This window comes from Hyla sarda, chromosome 2 (genome assembly GCF_029499605.1).
Source record: "Hyla sarda isolate aHylSar1 chromosome 2, aHylSar1.hap1, whole genome shotgun sequence".
In the NCBI taxonomy this organism is placed as follows: Eukaryota; Metazoa; Chordata; class Amphibia; order Anura; family Hylidae; genus Hyla; species Hyla sarda.
The window spans coordinates 89,265,146-89,279,984 of NC_079190.1; the positions used below are offsets into that span (position 1 = coordinate 89,265,146).

General features: G+C 42.1%; 1 protein-coding gene across 4 annotated transcripts in view; it reads left to right on the forward strand.

The window, feature by feature from the left end:
• The window catches only part of LRP1 (LDL receptor related protein 1), a 328,104-nt gene that overhangs the window by 151,895 nt on the left and 161,370 nt on the right, over positions 1–14,839 (forward strand). For all 4 annotated transcript variants that reach the window (XM_056562521.1, XM_056562523.1, XM_056562520.1 and 1 more), the window contains exons 8-9: positions 8,395–8,617; positions 12,776–12,965. In XM_056562521.1, the coding sequence (XP_056418496.1) occupies positions 8,395–8,617; positions 12,776–12,965 (413 nt within the window). The remainder of the gene's footprint in view (positions 1–8,394; positions 8,618–12,775; positions 12,966–14,839) is intronic.

Consider the following 14,839-nt stretch of genomic DNA (forward strand, 5'->3'; position numbering starts at 1 on the left):
CCGAGTGGAGAAGAGGACCCCCGGAGAAGAAGGACAGCCCGGACCGGTTCACCCTCCACCCGGAATGCCGCCGGACACTACAGGAAGGAAGGATGGCCCGGACCACCCTCCCCGGACGGTCCCTGCAGCAACTGGGAAGGTGAGTCAGGGTTCTGGGATGGACAGGGGTCTGTATAATATACTATACCTACAGTAGGCCCTCCAGCTGTTGAGGCCCTCCAGTTGTTGCAAAACTACAACTCCCAGCATGCCCGGACAGCCAACGGCTGTCTGGGCATGCTGGGAGTGTAGTAGTTTTGCAACAGCTGGAGGCACTCCTAGGCGTGGTGCGGCGCGGCGGGGGGAGCAGTGGCGGTGATAGGTCTCAGGTAGGATAGGTAGGGGGAGAGAAGCGGGTGGCGGCGGCGGTCTATGGCACCGCCAAAGCCACTGCAGTGCATTGATTTAAAGCGCCCCCTTTAAATCAATGATCTGCAGCGGTGTCGCAGGGGGATAAATAGCCGAAAACTTATACCGGAATATCTGTATAAGTTATCGGCTATCGGCCCTAACCTCCACAGATTATCGGTATCGGCCCTAAAAAAAAGATATTGGGCGATCCCTAATATATAGATATAGATATATATATATATATAATAGATAGAGATAGATATATATATATATATATATATATATATATATATATATATATATATATATATATATATAGATAGAGATATATATATATATATATATATATATATATATATATATATATATATAGATAGAGATATATATATATATATGTATATATGTGTGTGTGTGTGTATATATATATATGTGTGTGTGTGTATATAAATATATATATATATATGTGTGTGTGTATATATATATATATATATATATATATATATATATATATATATATATATAATATATTTTTTTTTTTTTATATATCATGTTTGTGCATCTTTCTATTTAGCAGGTGCATCCATGTAGATTGTGCTCTAAAATAAAAATCGCATAGTACTGTGGAATTGTACCTGGATGTAGAATCTGTTCTGCAGATGCACAGGATCCAAATTCCCTAGTGCTGCTCTTCTCCATCGCCAAAACCACTTACTGTATGCTTGTAAAGGGAACGATTACTGTAGGGCCATAAAATAGAAATTTGCTTACAGTGCAGATTACTGACTTAGTAAATTGCCACTGAATTAAATCGGCTAATATGGGAATCTACCTTTGTGACACAGAAGCAATAGCTGTCAGTACAGATAAAAAGCACCACCAAAACGTCTGCTTCATTGGAGCTATCATATGGTACACTTGATGTGCCGCTATGCCTCGCTCCCTCTGCACACTTTCACGGTTCAGCAGTCTTGAACAACAGATTAGGAGGGTACACGATGGGGGCACTGCCCGTAATATCTAAGCGCTCGGGGTCATTTTCTTCTCGATTAACTGCACAGCTATGTTGGGAAGTAAAATCTTCTATTGGGACTGGTATTCTGCATTGTTACATTTTTTTTGTGTGTTTTTTCTATTTTCTAGTGTAACGTTGACGATGCAAATTAAAATAAGATTACATTAAATTATGTAGAAGCAATCTGTTCTGTTTTGCTATTCAGTTGAATTACTAAAATGGGTTAAGCCTGGGTTCTTTGTTACCCCATGTTTTATTATTAGTGACACAGTTTCGGGGATTTATGGATGTATTTGAGGTGGTGCCATTCTTTTATTAGTAGCTTTGGTTTATGCTGTTTGTTTGCTTTGACCTTCTGTCCAGGTTATTTTTAATTATTAGAAGCTATTCTATATTCATTGGCAGCTGGAGAATGTTCTTATGAATGTAATAATGTAATGTAATTAGATCATTCCGCTTATTGTCCGCATTAACCCGTACAGATTATGCTTTGCTTCTGGTTGTGTAAGAAGATATATTGCAGTTTAATTACATATATGATCTGAAAATTGTACAGAAATGTTTAAAATCTCTAAGGTTTTAGCAACCAAGCATGAAAAGTGAGATACATTATTTTGTTCCTCACTTGTGTTAATCTCTAATAAACTTCACCTACACAATTTATAAAAAACAAAAACAAATGGCTTGAAGGTGGAGAAAAATTCACCTTCAGGACTGGACAGATCCACAAAAGCCATCAATATCTCATCTTAAAGGGATACTCCGCTCCTAGACATCTTATCCCCTATCCAAAGGACCCCTGCGGTCTCCCTGCTGCACCCGGCGTTCGTTTAGAGCGTTGGGTGCAGCGCCGGAGGCTCGTGACGTCACGCCCCCTCCCATAGACTTGCATTGAGTGGTTGTGGCCATGATGTCTCGAGCGTGGCGTGGCTGTGATGTCATGAGCCTCCACCCCGCATCGCCAGTCATCTGGCACAGAGCCAAGTTCGCTCCGTCCACCGGATGTCTGGGGTGCCACAGCCAAGATCGCGGGGGTTCCCAGCAGCTGAACGCCCACGATCAGACATCTTATCCCCTATCCTTTGGATAGGGGATAAGATGTCTAGGCGTTGAGTACCCCTTAAAAGATGAGAAATTGTAATATTTTGTCTATAGAATTTGGCAGCATTAAAAGACTATTCTAGAGATGGGGTAATAATCTAAGGTTAGATCTACACATGGACATGCGGATTCATAGCAAGGAAAAGCTCATCTGTTTCCCTACTGCTGTTTCCCTGGGCAGATCCACAGAAACCCCTTAAACAGTTCTGTTTCTTGTGGATTTATTAACATTTGACCGCTAAGCGGTCACTGAGACCCTAAATTTCCCACCCAATATAAAACTTAACGTTTAATGAGCCAAGATTAAAATAACCTCACACATATTGATCCATAATGCATTGATTGGCATGACACTGCATGCTATAGAAGTGAATTGAAAAAATAGACTGTGGCTGCAGTCCACAGTCTATAGTGTGAGACAATTAAAAATCTAACACATTGCCCGCCCGCCCGACGTTTCGCCACAGGCTGTGGCTTTATCAAGGGCTAAGAGGCAAATGGATTTAGGCCCCATTCACATCATGCCTTGGCCTTCCTTTGAAGATATGTATTAGGTGGGCTCCCGACATACAGAATTCCTTCTATGTATCCCATAGTAAAGACATACAGGGGGTTTTGTCCTTTCCTACCAGTAGGAAGGCTGTGGAAACTCCAATGATGTAATGGTCCATCTTATTGGAGCCTCCACAGGAAATCCTGTATGTATTACTCTCCTCCTCCTGAGCTCCCTCCAAAGTGTTAGAACTGCTGACAACTACCTGACACACATCTTAAAGGGGTTATCCACCATAAGGTGATTTAAGTACGTACCTGGCAGACAGTAATGGACATGCTTAGGAAGGATCTGCGCTTGTGTTGGGGATAAATGGCTATGTCATGAGATTACCATAACACTGAGGATAGCTTTTTTTGAACTGGTATTTCCTGTTTGACTTTTCCTTTTTTGACTACAAATCCCCTAATTCAATTTTCCTCCCTCCCACACATCAGCCGCCCCACCCATTGAAACATAAATGAGCTGTATCCATCAAAAGACCTGTGGTTTTCAATCAGGGTGCCTACAGCTGTTGCATTAGTTGCAGATTGATCCCTCCACCCATTGAAGCAGACAGGCTCCCTGTCATCAGCTGACTAGTGAGTCAGGTCTCGGCCGCGTTGCAAGCTGGGAAAATCTGAGACAACAGTAATTTTGTATGCTGGTAAAAATAAATATTGGAGTGAAAATCACAGAAGAATTGTGAGAAAACCGTCACACACAGGTACAGACACTATATTATAAACTACACTAACTTTACAGCCCCTGTAGCATAGTCAAATAAAAAAAATTCCTGGAATACCCCTTTAATGCACAATCTGTGTTGCATTGTTCTTTTATGGTGCAGCCATAGAAAGAGAGAGAAAGTATTTCCCTGTATCTCTGCTTTGGGAGGCCCGGTCATGGCGTCAATAATTATATAACGAGCATCCATAATTGGACAGTGATGTCACTGGACCTTCTTTATGTATCTCTTAAACTGATACCTCTGACTAATGCCATATGTTGGCATCCTTCGGCCAAAGGCTAGTATGGTATCTATTTAACAGATGTTTTTTTTTTTTTTTTTTTTTTTTTTTTTAAGAATCCCAAGGTATGGAATAGTGTATTATTTTACTTTTGTGTATGCTAGCTACACTAAGGTCAACAGGACACTTTGTCCTCCTTCTGATGGTGGACCCCTATGGACACATTTGTATGTCTGAAGCTTTCATGATGCACATATAAATGTAGGGGCAAACAGAGAATAAATAGGGCCTTTCTTATACTGTAGGTTAGATTAGCCAAGTAGATCATGCTTGGACCCTATTAAAGGGGTACTCCAGTGGGAAAAAAAAATGTTTTAATCACCTGGTGCCAGAAAGTTAAACAGATTCGTAAATCACTTCTATTAAAAAATCTTTACCCTTTTAGTACTTTTTAGCAGCTGTATACTACAGAGGAAATTATTTGGTCTTGTCCACAGTGCTCTCTGCTGACACCTGATGTCCATATCAGGAACTGTCCAGAGCAGGAGAAAATCCCCAATGCAAACCTATGCTGCTCTGGACAGTTCCTAACACAATGTCAGCAGAGAGCACTGTGGTCAAGACAAAAAAGAAATTCAAAAAGAAAAGAATTTCCTCTGTAGCATACAGCTGCTAAAAAGTACTGAGAGGGTAAATATGTTTTAATAGAAGTCATTTACAAATCTGTTCAACTTTCTGGCACCAGTTGATTTAAAAATAAATAAATAAATAAAAATGTTTTCCACCGGAGTACTCCTTTAACTATTTTAGAGCTAAAGCATAAAACAATACTTGACAGGGTTCTTAGAATATTTAGAGATCTACCACGGGGTCCAGTAAGTCTACCAGTCTGCTTTGGGGCCTATTAACAGGATGGACCTGGTCTGTACTTTTGAGGTGTTTTCATAGTAAGTACTGGGGTCAATATCTGTTTAGGGGGTTTGTATTTGCTAAAGGTGTCCGAGTTCAAGGCGTTCTGGAGAATCTGCATTTAACCCCTTAAGGTGGGACCCCGCGTCATAGCGGGTAGGTCCCGGCGCCTGTTCACAGCCGGGACCCGCGGCTAATAGCGCGCGGCCACGATCGTTCGGCCACACGCTATTAACCCTTCCGATGCGGCGCTCAGCTTTGAAAGCATCGAAAGCGAAAATAAATGCTTCCTGGCTGCCAAGTCGGGCTGATCGGGGTCATCGTGATAAAATCGCGAGAAGAAGGTCCCTACCTTCTTCCGTCGGCGTCCCGGCTCTGATTGATTGCTCCATGCCCGAGTTACAGGCTGGAGCAATCAACCGCCGATTACACAGCTTGTTGCCATGCAACGGCAAGGCAACAATCTGTGTATGCAATCAGCCATTGCAAGCTCATAGGTCCCTATAGGAGCTATGAGCTCGCAAAAATAAAGTGTAAAAAAAAAAAAAGTTAACCCTTTCAGCTATTCACTTCTGAATTAAAAGTTTAAATCACCCGGCATTTCCTAGTAACAAAATAAAACAGTGTAAATAAATATAAACATATGTGGTATCACCGCGTGCAGAAATGTCCGAATTATAAAAATATACCGCTTTTAAAACCGCACGTTAAATGGCGTACGTGCAAAAAAATTCCAAAGTCAAAATAGCGCATTTTTTATCGCTTTTTATACCACAAAAAAGTGAATAAAAAGTGATCAAAAAGTCTGATCAGAACAAAAATGGTACCGCTAAAAACTTCAGATCACGGTGCAAAAAAATTAGCCCTCATAGCCCCCCTGAACACAGAAAAATAAAAAAGTTATAGGGCTCAGAAAATGGCAATTTTAGGGTGCATTCCCACCTGGCATATTTTGCTGCGTATTTGCTGCTGCGTATTTTCCTACCCATTGACTTCAACAGGAAAATAAAATATGCAGCAACAAATACGCAACAAATACGCAGCAAATACGCCAGGTGGGAACGTACCCTTAAATGTATACATTTTCCTGCATGTATTTATGATTTTTTTTCTGAAGTAATACAAAATCCTATACAAGTAGGGTATCATTTTAACCGTATGGATAAACATAAGGGGTCATTTTTACCGAAAAATCTACTGCGTTGAAGCGGAAGCCCCCAAAATTTACAAAATGGCATTTTTTTCTTCAGGTTTGTCGTACAATGAATTTTATTTTTTCCATTTCGCTGTGGATTTTTCGGTAAAATGACTAAGGTCACTGTAAAGTAGAATTGGTGGCGCAAAATAGAAGCCATAATACAGATTTTTAGGTGCAAAATTGAAAGGCTTATGATTTTTTAAAGGCAAGGAGGAAAAAACGAAAATGCAAAAACGTAAAATCGCTCAGTCCTTGAGTGGTTAAATAAGGCTGTATGTTTTATTTTTTTAAAGGGGTCTTTCTCTAGTCTGTATGTTTTCAGGGAGTCCACTATATGATTTGTATCCATTATGTGGTGTGATATGTATAAGGGGTCATATGTATGATTTATGATTTAAATGCATAACATCACCCAAAAAACTTGTCGCACATTCCCTACCTGACTTCCTTTCCGTGCTTTTGTATAATATTCTAGAGATTTTCTGTGTGCTTTTAAATAATGGTTGAAATTCTTGATGTTCGCCATAGAAACCCATAGCTCGTGCAAATGTATGGAATTAAATTTGTTCATGTTAAACCTGTGTGTAGAATCATCCCTTAGACTGTTCACATATCAGGGATACATTGTGATTAGAGATGAGCGAATTTACAGTAAATTCGATTCGTCACGAACGTCTCGGCTCGGCAGTTGATGACTTTTCCTGCATAAATTAGTTCAGCCTTCAGGTGCTCCGGTGGGCTGGAAAAGGTGGATACAGTCCTAGAAAAGAGTCTCCTAGGACTTTATCCACCTTTTCCAGCCCACGGGAGCACCTGAAAGCTGAACTAATTTATGCAGGAAAAGTCATCAACTGCCGAGCTGAGAAGTTCGTGACGAATCGAATTTACTGTAAATTCGCTCATCTCTAATTGTGATAGCTATTGTTTTGCAAGAGAAATAACACGTTGTGATATTTTTCCTGTCAAATCTTATGAAATTGGCAACTCAAGAGTAATAACAGCCGTAGACAACCCCAAATCATCTTGGATTCTCAATGAATTTTTTTTTTCTCCCCTAAGGTAAATAGCCTTCTGGTTTTTACTAGTTTATAGTATTCCATGTATTTGTCTTTTTTTTTTTTTAATCCTCACCAGAGCGTGACTTATTTTCCCCTTCATTAAGGTTGTATATTGCTTTTCTCCCATAGTCCATTACTGACTCTGTGATGAATTGCAGTTAGATTAATGTGCATGTAATAGCACCAGCTGAGAACGCTGATGCTCCGTCCTTCACTTCAAAAAGCCACCGCACATCATCATATATATTTGTGTCATTTATTATGTACTTATGCAACTTGCATGATGGGGCAGCAATGTTGTGGCTTAAAGGGGTACTCCACTGCCCCAGCGTTCGGAATATTTTGTTCCGAATGCTGGGCGCAGGCTGCAGGGGTTGTAATGTCACGCCACACCCCCTCAATGCAAGTCTATGGGAGGGGGCGTGGCTGCTGCCACGCCCCCTCCCATAGACTTGCATTGAGGGGGTGTGGCGTGAAATCACTACCCCCCCCGCACCCAGTGTTCGGAACACAATGTTCTGAACGCTGGGGCAGTAGAGTACCCCTTTAAACCTACACACCCTAGAGCTTTCCCATTCTTAGCTTTTTGAATGATTTACCCTTCACTTAAAAGGGATACTCCAGTGGAAAACTTATTTTTTAATCAACTGGTGCCAGAAAGTTACACAGATTTGTAAATGACTTCTATTAAAAATTCTTAATCCTTCCAGTACTTATTAGCTGCTGAATAGTACAGAGGAAATTCTTTTCTTTTTGGAACACCGTGCTCTCTGCTGACATCACGAGCACAGTGCTCTCTGCTGACATCTCTGTCCATTTTAGGAACTGTCCAGAGCAGCATATGTTTGATATGGGGATTTTCTCCTACTCTGGACAGTTCTTAAAATGGACAGAGATGTCAGCAGAGAGCACTGTGCTTGTGATGTCAGCAGAGAGCTCTGTGTTCCAAAAAGAAAAGTATTTCCTCTGAGTATTCCTCAATAAAGAAGACTTACAGCCTACCTGGTGAGTGCCGATATCTTCTTTTCTTCACGGACTATAATTTACAAATCTGTTTAACTTTCTGGCACCAAACTATTAAAGGGGTACTCCTTTTAAATCAACTGAAGTATAAAACAAAAATAGAGAAAAAGAAACACAGCCGCACATCCACAACTTGTATTTTGTATTTTGATAGTTTGAAGTATGTTGGAGTAGATTCATAAAGGTCTTTCCTTTTACAGGAAGGTATTTTTTACGGATTATGGGCAGATCCCAAAAGTAGAGAGGTGCGATATGGATGGCCACAACAGAACAAAGCTGGTGGACAGCAAGATAGTCTTCCCACATGGGATCACCTTAGATCTGGTGAATCGTTTGGTGTACTGGGCAGACGCCTACCTGGACTATATCGAAGTGGTGGACTACGAAGGCAAGAACAGGCACACCATCATTCAGGGACTATTGGTAAGTGAGTGTTGTATTGTTTTAGGACTTGAGAAAACACCATTATGTTGTGGAGGTAGAATCATTCACAGATCCTCTTAATGTACTAAACACATTGGTCTTGCTTGGAAATGTGCAGATATTTTCATGGGTTTAGTTTTCAGCTGTTGTATTGCTGTAAAGATGGCTCCATCGCGTGACTGGTGTGTTGAGATTTGTTTTCGGGAGCAATCTGCTTTCCATCTGTTTCATTTATGAGGACTGTCCTAGGTTTGCGTCTGCACCTTTTTATTGGATTCTGTACCTCATCAGATATACTCAGTGAAGCAGTAAATCACCAAGTCCCTACTCGTGGACAGGCGGGTGAGGTGCCTACACATCTGCTGTAACACTGCAGTGGCTAGAAGTGACTGGCTTAGTATCTCAGTGTATGGATATAAGATTATTATTATTAGACAGAATAGAGGATATACCTCAAGAGCCATGCAGGCTGCTCCTAAATGTTATCTTTTGGCACCTGAAACAGGCTACAGTGTTTATATTTATTCATCTTTGAATGTAGAAACACATGTTGCAGATACATTGCAGATTTTCTGGAGTAGAAAATGTACCAAATGTAAAAATGGATTCAGCTGGAAAGTATAACCCCTTCCTTGATGTTTCTTTTTCCAGTTGGATACACTTCTGCCCTAAGGGAAGAGTAACCAATTCCATATACTTCCCATATTATTTTATGAGGTGATATTTAAATGGGCACTGTCATGAAGTAAAAAAATTGATATGTTGTAGAAGTACTACAACATATCTCTAATATACTTTAATTAAAAAAAGTGATTTTAAACCAGTTTAAAATCACTTTTAAATTCGGCCACTAGGGGTCGCCCTCCTAGTGGCCGAATGCATTTGGCAGGGACGTCACTACTGAATTTCGACTTCTTTAAGCCTGGCAATGAGTCGAAATTCAGTCACTGCGGTGCTCGCTCCTGCCTGTCAATCAGACAGGCGAGAGTGAGCACGCTGATAGCTGGGGCTGCGCGCATTGGCCAGCTCCACTGGCCTCGCGCGCGGCCCCTCCCGCCAGTCCCCGTTACCCTGTCCGGGGGCAGCGCAGTGCGCGCACTCATTGCTGCTTACCCTCCGGATGGGTAAATCTGCTCTCTGCACTAGAGGAATGGGGTGGGGGAAGGGGGGTTCGGGGGAGTGCCGCTGCTCAGCACTAGAGGCATGGTGGGGGGGAGCGGGGTTCGGGAGAGCGCCGCCGCTGCACAGCACTAGAGGCTGGGGGGGGGGGGGGGAGCGGGAGTGGAGTAGCACTTCTGCACTAACAAAGTTATTGTTTTCACCACAGGGTGCCTCGAGCTGTTTCACCACTACAACTCCCAGAATGCCCTGACAGCCAGTAGATGTCAGGGCAAGCTGGGAGTTGTAGTGGTGAAACAGCTGGAGGCACTCTGTGCAGTGAACTAAGGGCGGAAGTGTCGGCCCCGGCAGCCATCAGTGACGTCACGCCTGCTGGGGAAGTCTGCCTGGTAGTGAGCACACTATCAGGCAGACAATAAGCCATTTTAATACAGTAAAAAAATGTAAAGGCCCCCCCAAGTTAACTGCAAACTCGAGGGATACTCACGCCCTTCTCTTCCTCAATATCTAATAAATACCTGAAATCGACACGCCATGTCAGAGAGTCTTGGCCTGTGCACCTTGTTGTGAGGTAAGCCTTCTCCTTCCTATACCTTTGTTCTTCGCTCTCATCTGTTGCCTTCTACTCTCGCTTTCTTCTCATTTGTCTATCTTTCTTCCTACCCCACCTTCCCTTTCTTGCTGTCCTCCTCTTTAACTCTTTGATGCAGTGCTCCACCATACCTACTCAGTTGAGATCTAGCTGGGACAGTCCCTCGCTACCTTTACGGTGGAGCTTTCATTTCATTACATATGATTAGGATTCTTTTTACAGTTCTTGGCACGCACGTATTTCCTGCTTATCTTACCCTGTGTGTTAGACTATACATGTGCCTTACACAGTGTTCGTACTGTTTATACTGAATATTTACAATAAACTCCTACTGTTTAAAAAAAAAAAAAAAAAAAAAAAAAAAAAGGTAAAGGCAGGGAGGGGGTTAGGGATAGATGGGCAATAGGCCGGGACAGAAAGAAAAAAAAAATGGATGGTGGGAGCTACCCTTTAACTTTTGCTAGATTGTCTGTTCCAGGCAAGACCATGTGTTAACCAATTGACTGGGAATGACTTATGACCCAACTAACAGCTATTCATAAACAGAGGGGCAGAAAAGGCTATCCGCTGCTTATATATGTTGAAGTGCTATCCAAAAGTTATGTAAATGTAATCCATATGTAGCCACAGGCTTTAAAGGAAACTGTCGGCAGGTTAGGCTAGGTTCACACGGCCGTTGTCTTCCATCCCGCTATTCTCCCATCATTGCTGCTTAACTGGTCATATGAACAGACGGATACAAACTCTGTTTTTAATCTGTTTATTGTCCCATTTTTATTATTGTCTGGCTACTTCCTGGTTGCTCACACCTCTTCTGAGCATGCTCAGAAGTAATAACGCATCGAAAACTGATTGGAAAAAACGGGTTCAAATGGACGCATTAAAGGCTCGTCCGTTTTCAATCCATTACCCATAGACTTCAATGTTAAGTTTATAATATCCATTTCTATTCCATTATTTTTGACTGGAAAAAAAATGCTGCATGCAACGTGTTTTTGCCATCAAAAATAATAGATTAGGAAGCAAACCAAACCATGATCAGCAAGATACTTCTATTAGCCTCTCTCTGCTGTGCTGTTTTTGTGTGCAATAAATTTGTATTAAAATGCTAAGAGCGTTTGGTGCACTGACTGTGTATTTACCCCTAGGTGCGCCAATCTGCCCATGCATTTCTCATAAATATTTATGAGGAGGAGCTGGATTTTAGGACTATTTTAAAGTACAGAAAAAAAAATCAAAAACACTCTTAAAAATGTGATTAACGTAAAGCATTAGGTCATTGTCTTTATTTTCTTTAACCCCTTAACGACACAGGACGTAAATGTACATCCTGGTGATGTGGTACTTAACGCACCAGGACGTACATTTACGTCCTATACATAACCGCGAGCCTCGGAGCTATGCGGACTATTAAAGTGTAATAATAAAAAAAGTTAAAAATTAAAAATTCAAAACCCCTCCCCAATAAAATCGTAAATTGTCCCATTTTCCCTATTTCACCCCCAAAAAGTGTAAAAAAAATAAAAATAAAAAATGTATATACACATTTGGTATCGGCGCGTGTGTAAATATCCGAACTATTAAAATATAATGTTAATGACACCGTACGGTGAACGGTGTGAAAAAAAAGTCCAAAATTGCTGCTTTTTTATAACATTTTATTCCCCCAAAAATTTATAAAAAATGTATTAAAAGTTTTATATGAGCAAATATGGTATCAATAAAAAGTACAGATCACGGCTCAAAAAATTAGTCCTCATACCGCCGCTTATACGGAAAAATGAAAAAGTTATAGGTTCTTCAAAATAGGGGGATTTTAAATGTACTAATTTGTTTAAAAAGTTTGCAATTTTTTTTAAGCGCAACAATAATAGAAAAGTATGTTATCATGGGTATCATTTTAATTGTATTGACCCAAAGAATAAAGAACACATGTCATTTTTACCGTAAATTGTACGACGTGAAAACGAAACCTTCCAAAATTTGCAAAATTGTGGTTTTCTTTTTAATTTCCCCACACAAATAGTATTTTTTTGGTTGTGCCATACATTTTATGGTAAAGTGAGTGATGGCATTACAACGGACAACTTGTCACGCAAAAAACAAGCCCTCATACTAGTCTGTGGATGAAAATATAAAAGAGTTATGATTTTTTGAAGGCAAGGAGGAAAAAATTAAAACGTATATAAATAAAATTGATTGAGTCCTTAAGGCCCAAATGGGCTGAGTCCTTGAGGGGATAATGAAGAATCAAATTCTTTTGTTGTAGGATTGTCCTGGTTCAGAATGTTTAACATCCTTCATTGTGGCAGTTTTTATTGCTGTAATGTTTTTCTGTCACATATGTAAGAGCAGTTGTATCTGGGTAATTCAGTGTGTTCTGTAGTTGGCATGATCTCTGTCTTTATCTTATAGTCTGTTTTTGCTTTTTTTGTTCCATTTCTCAGATTGAACATTTATATGGCCTTACCGTTTTTGAGAACTATTTATATGCCACAAATACAGACCACGCCAATGCTCAACAAAAAACTAGCGTCATTCGCGTAAACAGATTCAACAGTTCAGAGCACCAGGTAGTGACCAGGGTGGACAAAGGTGGCGCTCTTCACATTTACCACCAACGCAGACAGCCAACTGGTAAGATTTGGAACATCATGAATATATTAATGTACTTTCTTTGAATTCTGTTTCTAATATTTAATATCGCTTAAAGGGGTACTCCACTGCTCCAGTGTTCAGAACACTTTGTCCTAAAAGCTTGGTGCGGGTTGCGGGGGATCTTGATGTCATGGCCACGCCCCTCAAAGCAAGTCTATGGGAGGGGGCGTGGTGGCTGCCACGCCCCCTCCCATAGACTTGCATTGATGGGGCGGTGTGTGACATCACAAGGGGCATGTTCATGATGTCGCGACCCCCGCAGCCCGCACCCAGTGTTCGGAACAAAATTTGTCTGAATGCTGGGGTAGTGAATTACCCCTTTAATTTGGTGTAAAGCAGTGAAAAAATATGTATATTTAGTAGGGATCGACCGATTATCGGTATGGCCGATATTATCGGCCGATAATCACGATTTTGGGCATTATCGTATCGGCAATTACCTTGCCGATAAGCCAATAATGCCCCGCCCCCCCCGCACCGCCCCCACCACACCACGACTGCACCCCCCTACCCGCCGGACCGCGACCGCCCCCCGACCCACCGCGTCGCACCCCCACCGTAGTGCTGGGCGGTATACCGGTATGGATTTTTGCCCATACTGCTATACCGGTCGGGCCCCTCCCCCACCCTCCGAGTCAATAAAAAAAATTTAAATAAACTTACCCGTAATGGGGGTGGTCCGGGCCATCCATCCTTCCTTCCTGTAGTGTCCGTCCGGCGCCATTCCGGGTGGAGGGTGCACCGGTACGGGCTGTCCTTCTCCGGGGTCCTCTTCTCCACTCCGGGCAGGCTCTGGCCTAGTACGCTGCATAGACACCGCTACGCCGTGACGTCAGGTGCGTCGCTGCGCACGGGCGTCACTTCGCAGCGGCGTCTATGCAGCGTAATAGGCCGGAGCCTGCCCGGAGTGGAGAAGAGGACCCCGGAGAAGGACAGCCCGGACCGGTGGACCCTCCACCCGGAATGCCGCCGGACACTACAGGAAGGAAGGATGGATGGCCCGGACCACCCTGACAGGGGGAGAGAAGCGGGCGGCGGCGGTCTATGGCACCGCAAAAGCCACTGCAGTGCATTGATTTAAAGCGCCCGCTTTAAATCAATGACCTGCAGCAGTGTCGAGGGGGGATAAATAGCCGATAACTTATACCGGAATATCGGTATAAGTTATCGGCTATCGGCACTAACCTCCACCGATTATCGGTCGATCCGTAATATTTAGTACTGAATAGAAACTAATTTGAGCCAGAATCCTGGAGAAAGCAAATGTTGGCCTTGTTACTGCTGTGAAACTACCACTCCCAACATTACTAGCATAGTTAGCCATGTGGCTTCATGTTTGCAGAAGATCCAGAGGTTGCAGATTACTGATGTGGAATGTTTGTGTAAGCTTCTATGAGAATTCTGGGACCCCCACCTATCCTAAGGAATAAGAGGCTGCTGAAGCTGCTGCAGAGCTACTTCAGCTCTTTTACTCCCCAACATCACCCTCAGACCATGTTCAGACGGAAGAATGTCCTAGCAGAATTCTGCACAAACATTCCGATGCAGCAGAGTCCCATTGATTTCAATAAGATTCTGCTCACTCTTCACATGGCAGAATTTCCGCTGCAAAATTTTATTTAGTAAATCCCTCATGGATATGTTAATTCTTCAACTACGGAACAAAACCTAGATCCAGACCGAATAAGAAAAAACACAAATGACAGAGAGATGGGAGAACCGGATAAGAGGTCAAAAATGCGCACTACTGTACATACAAATAAAGTCGATGTAGATCCTTGCAGGCATGCGGCGTAAACACATAAAAGGTAGGATACAGACAGAAAAAAGAGGAAGAAATTAATTCAAGTTAC